This window comes from Macaca fascicularis, chromosome 15 (genome assembly GCF_037993035.2).
Source record: "Macaca fascicularis isolate 582-1 chromosome 15, T2T-MFA8v1.1".
Classification (NCBI taxonomy): Eukaryota; Metazoa; Chordata; class Mammalia; order Primates; family Cercopithecidae; genus Macaca; species Macaca fascicularis.
In genome coordinates, this window is record NC_088389.1 from 16,001,445 (window position 1) to 16,021,812 (window position 20,368).

Below are 20,368 nucleotides of genomic sequence, written 5' to 3' on the forward strand. Positions count from 1 at the left end.
TCCCAGCATTTTGGGAGGTCGAGGCAGGCAGATCACTTGAGGCCAGGAGTTCAAGACCGGCCTGGCCAACATGGTAAAACCCCATCTCTACTAAAAATACTAAAACTAGTCAGGTGTGGTGGCAGGTGGTACTCGTGGGGCTAAGGCAGGAGAATCACTTGAACCCAGGAGGCAGAGGCTGCAGTGAGATCACACCACTGCACTCCAGCCTGGGTGAGAGGAAAACTCCATCTCAAGAAAAAAAAAAAAAGATAATAAGCAGAAGCAATACTTTAACGTATATGAGGTTGAAGCCCACGCTACGTAATAAGCCACTACAAATAAATAACAAAAAGATTATTTCCCAAATTTAAAAATGGACAAACAAAAGATGTAGACAGGCAATTTATAGGAGAAATTAAAATCACCAAAAAATATGAAAAGATGATCATGAAAGAAATGCAAGCACTGTAGGATAGCTTTTTTTCCCTCTTTTGGTCAGATTGGTGAAGATGGAGAAAGCGTGGGAATGGCCACTTTCTTATACTGTTGGTGGGAATATAAATGTGTATGATCTTTTTGGAAGGCAGTTTGTCGACATCTCTCAACAGTAAATATGCAAATACTCTTTGACTCAGTAATCCCTGGACTGGAACCTGGTGCCGCCTGACTCCAGATCTCGTGTTCTGAACCATGACTACCCTCTGTGAGTGATGGTCAGGCTTGGGGTGGAAAGGGCAGAGTTGGCTGATCAATGGGGAAACTTGTGGATTTGACCGTGGGAGGCTTAATCAGGACAGACTGCTGTGGACGAGTTCTTTGCGGCCTTTATCTTCTTGTGTGACTGGCTCAGATATTAGCAAGGATCCCAGCACAAATCAATATGCCCTTGGTCAGCCACTTCGGTGGCTCGCCTGCCATTCCAGTTCTGCAAATAATTGGAGGCCAGTCACCGATGAATCAGCACTGACCGCCCTTAGCAAGCAGGGCTGGGGAGACGACTTGGCATGGCATAGCTGTGAAGCAGTGTGAAGCAGGCACTATGCTGGGTGTCAGGTGCCCAAGAGAGCAGGCCAACTGGGTGGCTGCCCTCAAGGTGATTTGGGCAAGTGGTATTCCCTGTCCCTACCTCAGTTTCTCCTTTCTTTCTCTTTCTCTCCTTCTTCTCTCCCTTCTTCCCTCCTGCCCTCCCTTCCTCCCTTCCTTCCAATGAGAATGAAATACGCACCAGCTGTGGTGGAGACAGAAGACAGAAGGCTAAGCCCTCATTTTCTTTGCATACAGATTTTTGGCAACATGAGCACACAGAGCAGGGAGTGGGCAGTGTACCTGATGGGGGAATAGGATGGGAGGGGATGCCGCAGCTAAAGCTAGACATTGAGTAGGTGTCACTAAGTGGGCAGGGGGGTAAGCCTAGGACCTCTGGGCATCAGGGCTGCAGGGGCCCAAGGGAGGCAGGCAGGGAGGGGCTGAGCGGTTGCTTCCAGGGGGTCCTGAATGTCAGGCTAAGAACCTTGGATTTTGGCCGGGCGCGGTGGCTCAAGCCTGTAATCCCAGCACTTTGGGAGGCCGAGACGGGTGGATCACGAGGTCAGGAGATCGAGACCAACCTGGTGAACATGGTGAAACCCCGTCTCTACTAAAAAATACAAAAAAAACAAACTAGCCGGGTGAGGTGGCGGCGCCTGTAGTCCCAGCTACTCGGGAGGCTGAGGCAGGAGAATGGCGTGAACCCGGGAGGCGGAGCTTGCAGTGAGCTGAGATCCGGCCACTGCAACTCCAGCCCGGGAGACAGAGCGAGACTCCGTCTCAAAAAAAAAAAAAAAAAAAAGAACCTTGGATTTTATCCAGAGAATGACAGGGAAAGGCTTTTGTTTATAATATTCTTATAATTATATATTGTTAAATTACAAAACTAATTCATCTTATAAAAATCAAACAATACCCTATATATATATATATATATATATATATATATATATATATTTTTTTTTTTTTTTTTTGAAACAGAATCTTGCTCTGTTGCCCAGGCTGGAGTGCAGTGGCATGATCTATACTCACTGCAACCTCCGCCTCCTGGGTTCAAGCGATTCTCCTCCTGCAGCCTCCCAAGTAGCTGGGATTACAGGCACCTGCCACCACGTCTGGTTAACTTTTGTATTTTGTTTGTTTGTTTTTTGAGATGGAGTCTCACTCTGTCGCCCAGGCTGGAGTGCAGCAATCCTGACTCACTGCCACCTCTGCCTCCCGGATTCAAGCCATTCTCCTGCCTCACCCTCCCAGGTACCTGGGATTACAAGCGCCCCCCACCACACCCTGCTAATTTTTTTTTTTTTTTTTGAGACGGAGTCTTGCTCTGTCACCCAGGCTGGAGTGCAGTGGCCGGATCTCAGCTCACTGCAAGCTCCACCTCCCGGGTTTACGCCGTTCTCCTGCCTCAGCCTCCCGAGTAGCTGGGACTACAGGCGCCCGCCACCTCGCCTGGCTAGTTTGTTTTTGTATTTTTTAGTAGAGACGGGGTTTCACCGTGTTAGCCGGGATCGTCTCTCGATCTCCTGGCCTCGTGATCCGCCCGTCTTGGCCTCCCAAAGTGCTGGGATTACAGGCTTGAGCCACCGCGCCCGGCCCCACCCTGCTAATTTTTGTATTTTTAGTAGAGATGGGGTTTCGCCATGTTGGCCAAGCTGGTTTTGAACTGCTGACCTCAGGTGATCCACCCACCTCGGCCTCCCAAAGTGCTGGGATTACAGGCATGAGCTACCATGGCCAGCCCCTTTTTTAAATACATAGATTCTTTTTCTTTTTTAATTAAAAAAAAAAAAAAAAAGAGGAGGGATCTTGCTATGTTGCCCAGGCTGATCTCAAACTCCTGGGCTCAAGCCATCCAGCCATCCTCCTGCCTCAGCCTCCCAAAGTGCTGGGATTACAGGCATGAGCCACCATGGCCAGCCTATACATATAAATATATATATACACATATATGGGTGTGTGTGTGCGTGTGTGTGTGTGTGTATATATATATAATTTAAATATTTATTTGTTTAGAGACACAGTCTTGCTGTGTTCACCAGAAGAGCCTGGACCTTTTGGGCTCAGGCTACCCACCCACCTCAGCCTCCCGAGTAGCTGGAACCACAGGTGCACACCACCACACCCAGCTAATTTTAAATTTTTGTGTACAGATGGGGGTCTTGCCATGTTGCCCAGGCTGGTCTTGAACTCCTGGGCTGAAGCGATCCACCACCTCAGTCTCCCAAAGTGCTGGGATTACAGGTGTGCGCTACCATGCATTCCTTTGACCACCATTTTTGGAGCATCAATTACGTGGCAGGCCCAGTACTGGACATGGGGACTCTACAGGAGAGGCATCTGACCCTGTGAAGCTCACAATCTAAAGGGAAACAGAGCTAAGGAAATGACATCACAAGGTTTTTCCAGGGCTAGATAAAGATAAAGATTCTCTAAGGTCCTCCCACTTTCTCCAGGTGTGATTGTATTCTGGAGCCTGCAGTCACATGGAATTCCTTCATTCCTCTCTACTCCTTCCCCACACCTAAGCCAGTACTTAGACTCCCTAACCTCCCAACTCCAAGAACCGTGGGACATTCAATCAAAATCAAAATAACTGGGAATATTCAAAAGGCTGTACATCCTTCCTGGGCTCTTTAGCTTTGACCATGACTTTCCATAACTATTATCATTGCTCTGAAATGGGTTCCCTTTCTCTTGCCATTGCTCTGTCTCCACCCTGGTTACCCTGCTCAGTCTCCCACTGGGACGGCTGCAATTGCCTCCTCAATGTCTGCCTGCCTCTGTTCTTGCCCCCCTGCCAATCAATCCATTCTCAGCAGCCAGAAGGAGTGTTTAAAAATGTTAATTTGGGCCGAGGTGGGTGGATCACCTGAGGTCAGGAGTTCAAGACCAGCCTGACCAACATGGAGAAACCACGTCTCTACTAAAAATACAACATTAGCTGGGCGTGGTGGTGCATGCCTGTAATCCCAGTTACTTGGGAGGCTGAGGCAGGAGAATTGTTTGAACCCAGTAGGTGGAGGTTGCGGTGAGCTGAGATCGAGCCATTGCACTCCAGCCTAGGCAACAAGAGCAAAAACTCTGTCTCATAGGCCGGGCGCGGTGGCTCAAGCCTGTAATCCCAGCACTTTGGGAGGCCGAGACGGGCGGATCACAAGGTCAGGAGATCGAGACCATCCTGGCTAACACGGTGAAACCCCGTCTCTACTAAAAAATGCAAAAAAACTAGCCGGGCGGGTTGGCGGGCGCCTGTAGTCCCAGCTACTCGGGAGGCTGAGGTAGGAGAATGGCATAAACCCGGGAGGCGGAGCTTGCAGTGAGCTGAGATCCGGCCACTGCACCCCAGCCTGGGCGACAGAGCAAGACTCCGTCTCAAAAAAAAAAAAAAAAAAAAAAAAAACTCTGTCTCACACACACACAAAAAAGTTAATTTGGCCAGGCACATGGTGCATGCCTGCAATCCCAGCACTTTTGGAGGCCAAGCTGGGTGGATCACCTGAAGTCAGGAGTTCGAGACCCGTCTGACCAAAATGGTGAAACCCGTCTCCACAAAATACAAAAAATTAGCCAGGCGTGGTGGCGCATGCCTATAATCTCAGCTACTTGGGAGGCTGAGGCAGGAGAATCACTTGAACCTGGGTGACAGAGGTTGCAGTGAGCTGAGATCGTACCATTGCACTCCAGCCTGTGCAACAAGAGCAAAACTCAGTCTCAAAAAAAAAAAAAAAACCCATAAAAAATGTTAATTTGAATCCTGTCACCCTTCTGCCTGCTCACATGCTCCAGTGGTGTCCCCTGGGACTCAGAATAAACTCTAAACACCTGCTAGAGGTTGCAGTGAGCTGAGATCGCGCCACTGCACTACAGCCTGGGCAACAGAGTGAGACTTGGACTCAAAACAAAACAAAAAACACCTTCTAGGCCCACAAGGGCCCATGCGCACAGGCCCGTTTGCTTCACCGCTCTCTGTCCCCTGTACTCACTCTATTCTAGTCACACGGAGTCCTCCAAACATGCCAGCTCATGCCTCTGTCCCCAGAGCTTCCTGTACCTGGGTCTGCCTTATTACTTGGGTCTTGGCTAAGATGACACCTCATAAAAGCCTTCCTTGACCACCCCATCTGTATCAGGACTCCCAACCCAATCATTCTCTGACCTTTCCCTGGGTTTCCTTCTCCAGACTACTTGCCTGTGATCTGGCAAACAATTATCTTATTTGGTACTAGGTTCCTTATGCATCTGGTCAGGGCCTCGGGGAGGTAGGACAGGCCATGCTTGGGAATCTGGGGGGCTGGGGAAGTGTGGAGCTCCCTGCTCCTCTCACAGGCACAGCCTCTTGAAATCCTCACAACATTCTAGAAAGGTGGAAATCCTGATTCCCATTTTACAGGTGAAGAAACGTGGCTGAGATGGGAAAGTTTACAGCATTCTTCAAGATTCCTTTCTACACATGCAAAGGTGCATCCAAAGCTTGTGTGGCATCGGTTGTCAATGGCAAAGTAGCCAGATTTTGAACTCAGCTCTGTTGCAAGTGGTCCCAGCCAACCATACCGAACCCCTTCCCAATTCAGAGACCTGAACCAAGGCCACACCGCCACCATGCAGCAGAGCCAGGATCCCAACTCAGGCTTGTCTCACCCAAATCTAGCACGCTGTCCTGGCACCACACTCTCCCCCTTCCCCAGGCACCATCAGGGAAATGAGGGAAGGGAAATTTCCTGGGTTCCCAGGCCACAGGCCGCAGAGAGATAAATACCCAACCCCAGCTAAGCCTGGCAGTCAGGCCCACCCTGCTTCCTGTTGCATGGCCCAAGTTTACTCAGGGTCATAGCTGAGAAGCCAGCCAGGCACTGGGATGTCCTTGACTGGTTCTCCACTCTGAAGTCCCCTCCTGGGGTCAGGTAGCCACAGGCTCTGCCCTTGTGGAGCAGGCCCAGCCCAGATTAGTGAGGCGAGCACACCCCACACTGTGCAGCACAGTTTAGCACTCTGAGCCTGTGCTTCCGGGGCAAGACCCCAGGCAAGTGTTTTAAATCCCCTAGGCCTCAACTTCCCCGTTTGCCAAAGGGGACACACAGTCGCACTGGAAGCTGCTGTTAACATTTTTCTTTAATCTGGTTAATTCTGTGATCTAAATTATGGGACAAACTGCAGAGAAGTATGGATTGCCACCCATCTTGCATTTGGGAAGCAGGAAGAAATCAGTCCTTGGTCACCACATGTCCAGACCTAATTCATCCCTAAGTCCAGTCAAACCTGTCTCTCAAAAGCCTCAGACCTATCCTCTTGCTTTCTCCACAATGCTGAAGTTGCACTGTCATGATCTCTTGCCTGCATCACCAACAGACTCCTCATCCACCCATTTCCCCCACCTTGTCCCCTTCACACTGCCTGAAGCTAGAGCAAGCTTCTTAGGACAAAAAGCAAATCCGGGCCTTGCCTGGTGGCTCACACCTGTAATTCCAGCCCTTTGGGAGGCCGAGGTGGGCAGATCACCTGAGGTCAGGAGTTTGAGACCAGCCTGGTGAACACGGTGAAAGCCGGTCTGTACTACAAATACAAAATTAGCGGGGTGTGGCGGCACGCACCTGTAATCCCAGCTACTCAAGAGGCTGAGGCAGGAGAATCGCTTGAACCCGGGAGGCAGAGGTTGTAGTGAGCGGAGACTGAGCCATTGCACTCCAGCCTGGGCGACAAGAGTGAAACTCCGTCTCAAAAAAAAAAAAAAAAAAACAACCCAGCAAATCTGACCAGGACACTCTCCATCTCAACGTGTGTCTGTGGCTTCCTCCTTATGGTCTACAAGACTTCGGGAGATCTGGCCTTGCCAGCCCCATCTCTTGCCCCTCTCTCAAACTGCCACAGTACAGCCAGATGTAGTTGCCCGAAACTTTCTGCAGGCACCACGATCTCCGGCCACCAGGTCTCTGGCAGCTCCCTGTGCCTGGACCCTGCGTGACTCAGGGCACGCATCCTGTGGATGGCTTGGGTCCCTTTGTTCGAGAAACTTTCTCTCTGAGTCTGCGCCCCAACCCATGTCAGGTGCCTCCTCTGAGCTCCCCTGGTTACCCTGTTACAAATCTTATCCATAGATTTGTCGCTGCCTGTGTCCCTGTCTGCTTCTCCACCTGGTGGTCTTGAGCTGCGAGCATTTGGAAGGGGCAAGCCCACCAGGTTCCCCACTAGGTCCCAGCCTGGCTCAGCGGAGACTGTCCCTAAACATTTGGGGACTGGATGAATGAACCACAATATGCCGAGGGGCCCAGGAGGTACAAGGCTTTCGAGTGGGCTCTGCCCCCAGAACAGCTAACTAGTCAGTGAGACCAGCCACGCTGGGCAAGAAACTAAAGGACAAGAGAAGGCTTAGATAACAGCTTGGAATGTTACAAACTGGGTCACAAGGCTGCGTGACGGACTGCGCCAGAGCCACCTCCTCGACGAAGCCTTCCAGACGCTTCTCTGCTCAGTGCTGAGGAGCACCAGAGATTCAGGGCGAGCAAGCGACCTGCCAGGGGCTCTCTGGGCGCCAGCTTTCTGAGAAAGGAGACTCGCTACCTTCTGGGCCTGCTTCAGGGTTCTACGAGCTCAAGTCTGGCGGGACCCTGGAAGGCCGCTGCAGCCACAAACTGTTTCTCCTTGTCATTGTTTCTTCTTTTCTTCTGCTCTCGCTCTCCCTGCCCCGCCAGCCCCGCGACCTCCCACTGCCTTCCCAGGGCCCCTCTCCCTTCCCTCAGTTCCTCCCTGCCCTAGGAGGCGGGCCCGGTCGCACGGTGCACCAATCCAAGCGCCCCGAACCGCCTCTGCCTCCCACGAGTCCCACCCCACGCCGCCGCCCGCCAATCGCGCTGCGCGCCCGCCTCGCCGGGCCGCCCAATCGCGGGCGGACTGAGCCGCCGGCGCCCCGCCCCTGCCGCGCTCGGCGGCGGCTCTGCTGGCGGCCGCGCGGGGCCCAGGCATTCTCCAAGCGGCGCTGCGCAGCGTCGGGCTTTGGCTGCAGCGTCGGGGTCGCAGGGGGCGGCACTGCTGCTCGAGGGGTGCTGGGCGAGGCGGGCGCCACCGGCCGGGCCGAAGGGCGCCTCAGCTCCGCCGGGGCCCGCGGCGCGGGTCCCAGGACCAAGGAGGAGGCTGCGCCCCCGCTGCCCCGGGCCGGCCCGGTGCCTGCCCTGAGGAGGCCCGAGGCCAGACGTTCCCGGCCCGCAGCGACCCCGACGCGCCTCCTGGAGAGGCCCCCGAGCTCCCGCCAGCCCCCTGGGGGTGCCCCACCTTCCTGGGCTTTACCTGCGCTGGCCGCCGGGCACCCAGCTGCGGGGGCGTGAGCGGCAAGGGCGCCTCCCCCGGCCGCCAGCGAGGCGGGGGCGGGGCCGCTCTCCGCCCTTAGCCTTACCGGCCCGCCAGCCTGCCCGCCGCCCTCAGTCTCACCGGTCCGCCCGTCGCGCCCGGCCGCGCGGCGTGAGCTCCCCGGAGATCGCAGCTCGGGATGCTGCCAGCCAGCGCGGCCGCTCGCGCGCAGCCCCGCACCCCCGCCCCTGCTTCTGCCTCCTGGGCCATGCACCACTGTTTACATGCCGGTGAGGTCCCCGGCCGCTCCGAACCCTTCCGAGCCCCGGCTCCCCGAGGGTGAAGCCCGCCGGCGCGCGAACTGGACTGGTCGGTCGCTCAGACCTGGGGCCCCGGACTCCGATCTCCGCCGTCTCCGCCACCATCAGGGCGGGATCCGGCTCTGGTGTTTTGAGGAGGGGGTGTGGTGTAGGGAAAGGAATCCCGTCCCTCCCCACCTTTTTTCGCCTTCACGGCTTCAGACTCAGGGAACTCGCTCATGGCTTTCTTGATGAAGAAGAAGAAATTCAAATTCCAAACCACTTTCACCCTGGAGGAGCTGACTGCGGTTCCCTTCGTGAACGGGGTCCTCTTCTGCAAGGTCCGGCTCCTGGATGGAGGGGATTTTGTCAGCTTGTCGTCAAGGTAGGAGCTGGGGCGGTCGCGCCTGCAGCAGGAGGGGTGATCAGCGAAATCTAGACACTTGGCAAGTGTGGAAGGGCCCCTTGGGGCCGGGGTGGGGAGGATCCGGGGGATTCTATGTGCCTGGGGCAGGTTGCACAAGGCAGGACTGGGCCTGAGGCAGTTGGCAGGGTGCCAGGCAGCCGCCGCCAGCGGAATACCTGAGGGTCTAGTCTTTCAGCCTTTTCTTGGGGCCCTGCGTGCCGCCTGCAGTAGGCCCATTCTGCAGACTTGCATGTAGAGCCTATCAGGGATTTGTAGCCTGAGCGGGTGTGCAGGGAAGGGGTGTTCCAGACCACCTTGCACCAGAACTGGCCACTGGGGCTGTCATATGATTCAGAGTCCAGGCCAGCCACGGGTTCCCCGGCACCCCCAGGCGCCTGGGAAGGCCCGATCGCAGGCACTGCCTAGTCTGGCTGGAGGGAGATGGCTGGGTTTTGGCCTACCCAGCCCCCTCCTAGTGACTGTCCTCCTCTGGCTGGAGCTGGGCTGCTTTGCATTGCAAATGCCCTTATCGAGGAGGCTGCTGCCCTCTCTGAAAGAGGCTCCGTTGAGTTTGGTTTTGTGTTGTTCGCCCCCATCCTGGCAGGTCCAGCTGCCCAGCTTGTTGCTGAGTGCAACTGAGTTCCCAGGCTGTCCCTTGCCGATTGGGCCCACCTGGGGTCACATCGTCCTGGCCTGTCTCAGAAGAGCCTTGGAGTCCTACCGATGGGAGTGTGACTCTTGACTGTTACTTTCTGGGCCTCCTCCTCTGGAAAGTGGGCCTAATACAGGTGGAGAAGCTGCAGCAGCTAGAACTTGGGGCAGGCCGGACGCTGTGGCTTACTCCTGTAATCCCAGCACTTTGGGAGGCCGATGTGGAAGACTTGCTTGAGGCCAGGAGTTCAAGACCAGCCTGGACAACATACAGAGATTCTCATCTCTATTTTATTTTCTTTTTTGGGGGGACACAATTTAACACTGTTGCCCAGGCTGGAGTGCAGTGGCACAATTGTGGCTCACTGCAACCTCCACCTCCCGGGTTCAAGCAATTCTCGTATCTCAGCCTTCTGAGTAGTTGGGATTACAGGTGCCTACCACCACGGCCAGCTAATTTTTTAAAAATTTTATTTATTTTTTAGATGGAGTCTCACTCTGTTGCCCAGGTTGGAATGCAGTGGCGCGATCTTGGCTCACTGCAACCTCCACTTCCTGGGTTCAGGCGATCCTCCTGCCTTAGCCTCCTCAGTAGCACGCCACCACGATAATTTTTTTTGTATTTTTGGTAGAAATGGGGTTTCACCATGTTGGCCAGGCTGGTCTCGAACTCCTGACCTCAAATGATCCACCCCCCACCCCCCCCCGGCCTTCCAGAGTGCTGGAATTACAAGTGTGAGCTACTGCACCCAGCCTCTGTCTCTCTTTTTAAAAAATAAAATAGAATGGAGGCAGGGCCTGGCCGAGTGCCTGGGACAGGCTGCTTCCCTACCTGGTCTGCCCTTTGCTCCCCGGGCCTCCTTGTGGGCCCTGTTAGCCAGGGCTGCCTCCCTGTTCTGAGAGCCCATGTGTGCGTGTTATAGGCAGAGAAACTGAGGCCCAGAAAGAGGAAGTCCGTAGCTTGCCAGGGATCTCGAAGAAGTCTGTTGTTAACTGAACTTCGCAGGTTTGGGGACCTGTTGGATGAATCCAGAGGTCAAACACTCTGCTGGGAGGAGGGGAAGGAAGGGGAACTGCACAGCCTAGCTCAGATTTAGGAATCTCCGGTGTGGACAGGGTGGGGTGCCTTTTCTGAGCATTGGCTCCCTGTTCTGTTGGGAGCTGCTTATCTGAGGAATTTGGACAAGGGCTGCCCTTTGTGGTGGGGGTGGCTGGCCTCCTTGGTTGCCTGGGAAGCCTGTGATCCTGAGGCCACCCACACAGCAGTCTAAGGTTTCAGAGAGAAGGCTGTGCTCACAGCTAGGACCTGGAGTTGACTATTCACTGGCTGAGTGACACTGGGCAAGTTACCTAACCTCTCTGATTGCAAGAACCAGCAACCATTGGTGCTGGGCTCCCTGTTTTACTAGCACCTCTCACTTAAGCCCTGGACTGTGTCATGGAACAGGAGTGGAGGTGGGGGCTGCACAGGATTATTATCGCCATTTTAGAGAGGTGGAAACAGGCTCTGAGAGGAGATGATTTGCCTGAGTTGATTCAGTGAAGCCTGCATTCAACCCTTTTGTGCCTCTGAACTTCAGTTTCCTCTTCGGTAAAATGGGGATGTTATACCCACCTCTAGGGTATAGTTAATCTGTGTGTTATGTCTGGCCCAGGCACACTGCTGCAGCAGTTATGACTTCTGTGGGTAGAGGGGCCCAGGCCTGGGCCCAGACCTTTCCAGGTCTTTGGCTGGGCGGGCGGTTGGGGGGGAAACCAGATCCAGTCAGCAGGGGGCCTGTGTGTGAGCTGGGAGTGGGGACAGGGTCTTGGATCCCATTGAGGAATATAAATTTTGAGCCCCAGGCTGAGGCCTTGCCTAACCTCCAGGCCCTGGAGCCACTGTCCCCCTACCTGTTGGCCTTTCCATTACCCTAAACCTGCTTCCCCATTAGGGAAAGTGTGGGAAGTTCCAGGTCTTAGTCCACAGGGTCTGGATTTCACCTCTGTTTTCCCTTCTTCCCTCCTGGCAAGGGGCCTCGAATTCCCTGAATCCAGCTGAGCCCAAAGCATTTACCAGCCCTGTCCTACATGCAACCTGAATGGGGCTGAGGAGGGAGGAACTGACACTGAGCTCCCGCAAAGCTGGGCAGTTAGTGGCCACCAGGCACCTGTTTGCTGCTGGGCAGGTGTGACTGGAGGCAGCAGACGGTGACATTGGAACCTGAGGCCAGTTTAGAGCTGCTTTGGCTTTTGCTGTGTTTTTGCCCAGTAGGTGGGGGTTCCTGGGTTCCTACCCCACCCACCCTGGTCTGCAGCCTGGGAACCCTGCTTCACAGTCTGCCCCTCTAGCCAGTGAAGGCCCCATTGTTTCCAGGTTGGGGTAGAGTCTGGGGGAACTGGACCTGGTTAGATCCTGAGCCCAGATCAATAGCATATTTCCCCTACCCCTAGGAACCCCTGAGATGGCCCAGAGACCTGGTGGTGGCAGCATGAGTAGTGTCAGTGAAGCAGGCCCAAGGCCCCACTCCTGCAGCACCCGCCCTCCTGGCTGAAGTGTTTCCCTGTGTGCTGGGTGCCTTGGCAACAGCTGGGTACACCGCTCGCCTGACCCAATTTGAGCAGGTAGAGCAGGTGGTGCATCGGGCTGTTGCTCAGCCTCATCTTCCCGAGGCCTCCTTGAGAGCAGCGATCCTCAGGCTGCTGTGCTCTGAGCTCCTGCACTCTGTGCCAGGCAGGGTGCTGAGTGTTTTGCAGATGGTATTTCCATGAATCCTCTCAGCCATCCGGAGAGGCACCAAAGCCAGAGAGATGAAGCCACATGCCAGAGGTCACCCAGGTGGTAAATGGCAGTTCAGAAATTAACACTTCTATCATTCTGTAAACCGCCCTTGATTGTATGCATTCTGTATGCTACGGGCTTGCCTAGCCCCTCAAATAGATGATTATTTGGGTCCCTGCAGTCACCTACCCCATGGACTGATGGCATTATCCCACTTACAGGTGAGGAAGCTGGGGTCAGGAAAATGAAATGACTGGGTCTGTGCTACTCAGCTTGAAATTGCAGAGATGGGGTTTGAATTTGGGCAGGTCCAGCTCTAAGGCCCTGTCTTGCCTTGATGGCAGTGGGCTGGAAGCAGCTGCAGACCCGTGTGACAGTCCCAGACCTTTGAGAAAGGCTCCATTCCATGGATTGGGTAGTTCAGGAAAGTCTAGAGCTGTGTAGTTAGGAGGCACCATGGTAGGTTTGGTGAAGTCCAAGGAAAAGGGTCTCCAGGACTTTTCAGGGGGTGGGGCTGAAGTCACTGCTATGGATTTGGGGCCAGGCCCGGGCTGGCACTGGGGCATGGTGAACATTTGCCAAGGTCCCTGCCTGGAGGCCTCCCAGGCATATGTATCCACATGGCATCTGGGAGGCTTTCCCAGGGGTCCCAGGAGAGAGGCAGAGGTCCTAGCCAAGTCTGGTGAGTCGGGGAGCTGCCAGCCTGTCCAAGGCAGCCCTTGGGTAGGAAGAATCCCAAACACCCAAGAGATCTCTGCTCGCAGCTGGCACCAGTCCTGTAGCCTGCCCCAGGCATGTGGCTGGTGGTGCCAGGGAAGAGGAGTACAAGGGAGGCACTGACTTACCTCATAGCAAGTCTTTTCTGGAGGAGATGGGCAGAGAGCGTTTTCTCAGCCAACAGATGGGGAAACTGAGGCCTGCAGCAGAGAAGTGACTTGCTAGGGCCACTTACAGGAGGAGCTGATGGCGTAGCTGACTTGGGCCTGGCTCTGACCTCTGTCCCCTATGTCTTAGTAACTCTCTGTATGAAGGAGGCAGGCTGGGCCAGAAAGGGGAGGGAGTCCTTCTGGGGTCCCCTTGTACTTTGTACTTGGGTGCCAGACTGTCCAAGAAGCAGACAGCCTGTGACTTAGAGGCCCCTTCTCTGGCCTTTCTTCTTTGGTAGGCTTGAATCCTCAGTGGGCTTTTCATTTGGGCAGTCTTTGGTGGACGCGTGGCTGCCCACCACAAAGATGCTGCCTGCCTTCCATGGCACGGCTGGGATAGTGGCCCCAGAGGCACGGGTGGGGTTCTTTGAGTGTGAAGAAGGCCTTGGCCAGGTCGGTGCTGCAGCTGGGGGCCCCATGCCAGGCCTGGTCCCTGGGGAGGCCAGCCTGGCCGGGTCTTTCCTCACACTCCACACACGTGTGGCCAGAGCCTCCACCCCCCCGTCCCTCGCCCGCCCTTCTGGGAAAAGGCTGTGGAATGCTGCTTGAATCCACCGCCGGGGGAGGCCTGCTCGCAGGCACAGTGCAGAGCTCCAGGAGGGCAGGATGGAGGTGGACACAGAATTCCATCCCTAGGGGCTGAGTGGAGCAGGGGCCGTGGAGGTTCAATGGGATTCTTAGATTGGCAGGGCACCCACTTTCCTTCACAGAGCAGGAGCTCTGGAGGCTGAGCACACTGGGGAGGGAAAGGAGGCTGGTGGGCACGTGTGCCTGTTCCACTTTCCCTGAACACACGCTTTGTCTTGGGCTTTTGGAGGTGATCATGATTAGACAGCCCTGTTTCCATGGAGCTCCCAGCTAGGTGGGGGCAGTGAGCTTAGTGGCCATCGTGAAAGCTTCAGAGCCAGGCAGATCTAGGACATGTCCTTTTGCATCCCACTGGACCCCGGCAGGCCAGCTGGGGGGGGCATTTCTGTCCAGGTATCTGTCCATTTATTTGACAGATGTGGATCGAGCACTTAGCTCAGGCTGGACATGGTCCTTGTCCTCATGTGGCACATCACTGAGATAGGGAGAGCTTCCTGGAAGAAGTGACCATTCCTGGGAGCCTTGAAGGCAGAGGGGAATTGGACAGGAAAGAGATCGGGATAAGCCTTTGGCATAGAGGCCCCTGGCCGACAGGCACTTGTTCCCAGGGTCAGGCGAGGAGCTGGGGTACTGGGAGGGTGGAGGAGGGGATGGAGTACGTTAGGGTAACGGATGGCCAAGCTGGTGTGTTCCTGGCCTCAGGAGTACCTACCCAGGGGCAGTGGAGCCACGTGGCCTGGTTGCCAGGTGGAGAAGGTGCAGAGGCCTGACCTGCACCCAGGGAGGGGCAATGGGAATTGGCTGGCAGGTACTGCTAGCCTGGCGGTAGCAGGCAGAGGAGTAGGCAGATTGGAAAGAGGGCTGGCAGGCAGAGTGGGCAAGTGGGCTTTCTCAACCGCAGGGCTGGCATCATGCCTAGTACTTAGTAAGTGCCGGGAGATGGATAGGGGCACAGTGGCCAAATGTAGCCAGGGTTTGTCAACCCCTGCAGTGCGCCAGTCGTTTGTGATTGCATGAAAATCTAGACTTCCCATTTGTTTTAAGTTGGAAGATCTGGCAACAGTGCTCTGTGGCGGTGTTTGGCTCAAGGGGCTTTCTAGCTGCCTCTTGGCGTGGGCTGCCCGCTCGAGTTCCCCTGACCCCGCAGCATGCCTTGGATCCCTGATGTGTGCTGCCTTAGGCCAGCCTGGTCCCCTGGGTGCCGTAGAAGGCCTTTCAGGTGCAGACTGGGGGCACAAGGAGGCAGAGTGGCCTGTGGAGAGAAGCCCTGCTGGCAGAAGTGGGCATGGCTGGGTGGCCTCAGAGGCCAGCCTGGGCAGCAAAGCTGTGGCACCAGGCCATCTGCTGGTTCCCGCGAGGTCAGACTATACTGCTGGTGGCTGTGGGGAAGCCTGAAGCTGCCCTGACTGTGCCTGGCCTTGGTGTCTGCTCCTTGGACCTAGCCTTTGCTGCCAGCTGGCTACACTGTTGGCAGGTGCCACCCTGGCAGCCCCTGTTGCCTACCTGCCAGCCTGGCAGCAGCCCTGACCCGAGATGATCTGGCTTCGTGGAGCCAGGCTATTTCCTGAGGCCTGTTCCTCGCTTCAAGCTCCATCTTGGGAGCTGCTCTGGCTAGAGGCTCTTAGCAGCAACCACATCATGTGCTTGAGGGCCCTGCATGTCCAGGGGTGGCAGGGGGCCCTGAGTCCCTTTGAACCCTGCTTGTTCAGTACCTGGGAGTCCTGACTTGCATTTGGGAGGCCCTACTTGCACCTTGGGATGGCTGCTGGCCTGTCTGCTAAGGGGTCAGGAGCCGACGGACTCTTTGTGTGGCGTCTGGTGACTGCTATGCGGTGACCCTTCAGTCACTTGCTTGCTGCTGGGGACAGGCAGTAATATCTTCAGCACAACCAGTTTAGATGTATCCTCATCTTACCAGGGAGTCCCAGGAAGGTTTAAGCAGGGGGGAGAGACCAGATTTGCTTAGAAAGGGACCCAGAATTAATGTAGGGTGGGGAGGGTTGTTGCTCTGTATTATCACCTCCCTGGCAAGTGCTTTGGATTGTGGGGACTCCAGATATGCCCTGGGACCGGTCAGCCACCCACTATGAGGTCAGACTGCTGTCCATGGCTCAGTAAGGCCCGAAGCTGCCCAACCTATGGCTGGCTTCTGTGTCTGCATAGGGCTGTGGTGGCAAACCCTGGGTCTCTGCCCTGAGCCTCTTTTGGCACCCCGGGCTTGGAAGCGCTCTCACATGCAGGCCTGAAGCTGTCCGCACCCCCACCCTGCCCAGTCCTCTGTCCCGCCAGCCGGCTGGTTTCGGTGGCTGAGAGGAAGAGCTCTGACAGAGGCCTTTCTGCCTGCTTGTTCTGCCTCCCTGCCTGCGGGCCTGGGGGAGATGTTCCCATCCTGCTTCTGCCACTTGCTGCCTGTGTGACCTTGGGCAAGGGACTTGGCCTCCAAGCCTCGGTGACCGCCCCTGTGAAGCAGGGCTGCCAGTGCCTGCCTCCTAGTGCTCTCGGAGGACACGGTGAGATAATGTCTGTCAGATGCCCAGCGCGGCTCCTGGCATACAGTGCACACGCTGCATGTGCTACAGTCTGTCCTCCTGTCTCCAGGCAGAGTTATGGCAGGGTCAGTGCCCCTGCATGGCCGCTGGCACTCCTGTGTGGGCCAGGACTGATGAGGTGCTGCTGGGAGAGGGCACTTTTCACTCGGGGCAGGGGTGGGGGTGGGTGAGGAGCACACCGGGTGTCTGAGCTCAGGGTCCCCAGTGGGGTCTGCGTGTTTTCTTGTCCCTTTTTTGGCTTGAACTTGCCCCACGGGGGGATGCTTTGCTGTGAGCCAGTGCGAGTTGGAGCGTTCCTGCTGGGCGGGCCCAGGCTGGGCTGAGGGGCTTTAGGTGAGGGAAGAGACCATCTGCACAGCCGGCTCTGGGACCCGCTCTGGCAGGCAGAAGACAGCCTCCATGGAGGCGGAGGGCACTGGCTGTCAGGTTGCTGGTGGGCAGGCGTGTGGGTGAGAGAGACAGCAGCCCCTTGGCACATGGGAGGCCCCGCCACTCCCAGCCTCAGGCTGGCCTTGTTGGCTTCCACTACTCCTCACCCTTCTGGTTTCTGTGCCTTTGTTCCTGCAGTTACTTCTTCCTCAAGTTCCCTTCCCCCACTTCTCTGCTCACTGAATTTCTTCTCAGCCGAAGAGTCACCTCTTCCAGGAAGCCTTCCCTGGCCTCTTTTGGCCTTGTACACTCTCTGTGGGCCCTCATCTCAGAGCACTGCAGTGTCTGTCCACATCTCTAGCTCATTCCCCAGACTGTGGGCCCTTCATGGGCAGGAGTAGTGCTTGCATCATGCTTCTTGGTCTTGGGGCTTCCTGCTGTGGGTTGGCACTGTTCTGGTGCCGGGGCTTTTCTGCCCTGGCTCTGAAACAGTGTGAGTGCTGGTGCAGGACCTCACTGTGGCTGCTACCAGCTGCTGGACCCACCCCCGCACCCCCCCATTCCCTCTTCAGGCCCGAGGTGTCAGTCTGTGTCAGGAACAGCCCTCACTTGCATACCGGACAGCTGGGTGCCTCCATGGGCTCAGAGGCTGCAATTGAGAGGCAACTGGGGGCATCAGTGGTTTGGGTGGGGTGGGCTCCTCTGCGTGGGGTAGGGATGCTCATAGCAAGCAGAATGGGAAGGAGGAGGGGGCTGGGGCCTGACTCCAAGCATGGCAATTGGACCTTGGCAGTTGCTTGATTTCTCTGTGACTGTGACTAAAGGCCTTGTCCTCTCAGCCTCAGCTTCCTCCTCCATCAAACAGGGCTGGTCAGGAGGGCTCCCTACTCAGCACAGGGCCAGGCACCTGGCAGCTAAAAACAGACTAACCCTGCCCAGAGAGGGGGTGGCCGCTTGGTGCTCAGGGAGGGCAGAAGTCTGGGTGCTAAACACTCTTACCTCTTACCACTTCCTCTCTGAGCAGACTCTGCAGGTGTGGGGCAGACCTGTGGCTCCCTGGTCCCCCTAGGCTCCCCCCAGACAATTTTTTGGGCACCTTCTGGGTGCGGGGCTCAGGCTGGGCCCTGGAGATGTGGCCCCCACCCCTGCAGGGCCCTTCAGTGAGGGGAGGTGCACAAATCCAATCAGTGGTATGGCTACGGGCCCTGGGGAGATGATGCTGGGCTTGGTTCTGGGGCATGAGTAGGATTAGCGGGTGGCAGGTAAAAGAGCAGCCTGCGACAGAGGCATGGCAAGGGCGAGCATGCTGAGCGGGAAAGAGGGGTCAGCGGGCCTGGGAGGGAGCTTGAAGTCACGAGGAGTCAAGGGGAGGGGTTTGGACTGTGTCTGGAGGGGTGGGAGCCACAGAAGGGTGTGAATTCGAGTCACATTTGTAGTTTAGAACCACCAAGGGCAGCCATGGGGTTGATTGCTTGGGGCTGCAGGTTGCAGAAGGGCAGGTGACTGTCAGCTGAGAAGGGCGGGTTTCCACCTCTGTCATCATGGAATTACTCAAAACAAAACCTGAGGCATACTGTGCAGTGCTGAGGATGAACAAGCTGCCGCCACTCACAGCAGGAACCAGTCTGACAAACAACGTTGAGCAAAGAAAGCCGGGGACAAAAGAGTGTATGATGCGGCCGGGCGCGGTGGCTCACTCCTGTAATCCCAGCACTTTGGGAGGCCGAGGTGGGAGGATCATTTGAGGTTACGAGTTCAAAACCAGCCTGACCAACATGGTGAAACCCCGTCTCTACTAAAAATACAAAAAAATTAGCCGGGCATGATGGCACATGCCTATAATCCCAGCTACTTAGGAGGCTGAGGAGGCAGGAGAATCACTTGAACTCGGGAGGCAAAGGCTGCAGTGTGCAGAGATCGCGCCACTGCACTCCAGCCTAGGCGACAGAGCGAGACTCTGTCTCAAAAAAAAAAAAAAATGTGTATGATACCATTTATACAGAGTTCAAAAACCTTTCTGATGCAAGTCAGGATGGTGCTGTCTTTGCTGAGGGGAGTCATGTCTGGAAGGACCTTCCGGGGCCTGTAATATTCTGCTGCTTGGGGGTTGGTTTCATGGGTATGTTCTCTCTGAGAATCTGTGAGTTCTGCATGTCTCTGTGCCAAAGACAAGCCTCGAGATGCCCCACACTTTTGGGTGGTGCTGGGTGGATGCATGAGTCCTCTAGACAAAAACGAGGCACCTTTTTGGGTGCCCAGAAGCCTGGAGGAGATCCTCGGGTGTTTTTCTTGGTCTTTCTGGTGAGGCAGCCTGAACCGTTCTGACCTGATAAGCATCACTCTTGTTTATGAGGCAGTAACTCATCCTGGCAGCTGCAAACAGTCTTCTCTGGCTGGAGATTTTCCTTCTGCCTCTTGCAAACTCCAGCAGGGCCTGCTGGGCTATGGGGCTTGGCTATTCTTGGGGAGGACGGGCTCCTGAGGCTGCCAGATAACTAGATCTCTCTGAGCTTTGCTTTCCTCATCTGTGAAATGGGTTAATAAGGTCCTCCTTGATGCTTGGGTGAAATGGGTTAATGCCTGTTATGTGCCCATCATAGCCCCTGGCATGGAGTACGGGCTCAGTAAAGGCTGGCAGCGTTGGTATTCATCCAGAGCAGTTATTATAAGGACCCTAGGGTTGAGAGCAGAAACAAAAGGTCCATATTCCTCCCTCTGTCCCTGTAATTGTTTTTCTTCTCTCTTCCTGTGGTTCACCTATCCGGCAAACATTTGTGATTAGAACCAGGCTATTGCCTTGGCCAAGACAACCGTCCCTGCCTGGGCCCAGAGCCAGGGGAGACTGTTAGGCACATTCACCTCTCAGAGGAGTGCCGAGCACAGTGGGGTGAGGGAGCATTGCCACTCCGCCTGCTCTGCCCTGAACCCTGTCTTTGTGAAGGGGCGTTTGACTGTGCTCTCCCTAAATCCCAGGAGAAGGCCTGACCTTGGGGTGTAGCAGCCCCTAAGGGTTTTTTATGTTGGCCACACCCATCTTGGATACAGGCAAGACCAAGGCCAGGCTCTTGGGATGTGTCCCCAGTGTCTAGCACAGGCCTGACGTGTAGTAAGTCCTCAGTACATGCATGTGGAGTCCGTGAATGAAAGGCAAAGATCGGTCCAGGATTGGTCTGAGTCTTCAGGGAATCAGATGTCCGGGGAGGAGGTGGAGACCAGTGAGTCAGGGCCTCACGCTCCTGCCTGATGCTTAGCCCATGGTGGTTGGAATCTTAGAGAACTGATGAAGACGGCTAGGAACACAGGTCTGAGTCTGTGCAGGGCTGGGAGGAAAAGTGACTTTGGCGGAGTGGTTCATGATTATCTCCTGGTCACCTCAGAAGTCCAGGAAGCCTTAGGGCATATTGTATGGATCACTAGGAACAGCTGGGTGGCAGAGCCAGCAATGGCAGTGACCCCTGGCCCCTTGCACTCTGCAGAGAATATGGTCCTACCCTTCCATGAAGGTGGCATGAGAAGGCTTAGAGGAGCCC

At 55.6% G+C, this 20,368-nt stretch overlaps 1 protein-coding gene across 1 annotated transcript in view; it reads left to right on the forward strand.

Moving 5' to 3' along the window:
* Positions 1-7,966: 7,966 nt before the first annotated feature.
* The window catches only part of EEIG1 (estrogen-induced osteoclastogenesis regulator 1), a 39,968-nt gene continuing 27,566 nt past the window's right edge, over positions 7,967-20,368 (forward strand). The window contains exon 1 of the mRNA XM_005582141.5: positions 7,967-8,973. Within this exon, the coding sequence (XP_005582198.1) occupies positions 8,828-8,973 (146 nt within the window). The 5' untranslated portion in view covers positions 7,967-8,827. The remainder of the gene's footprint in view (positions 8,974-20,368) is intronic.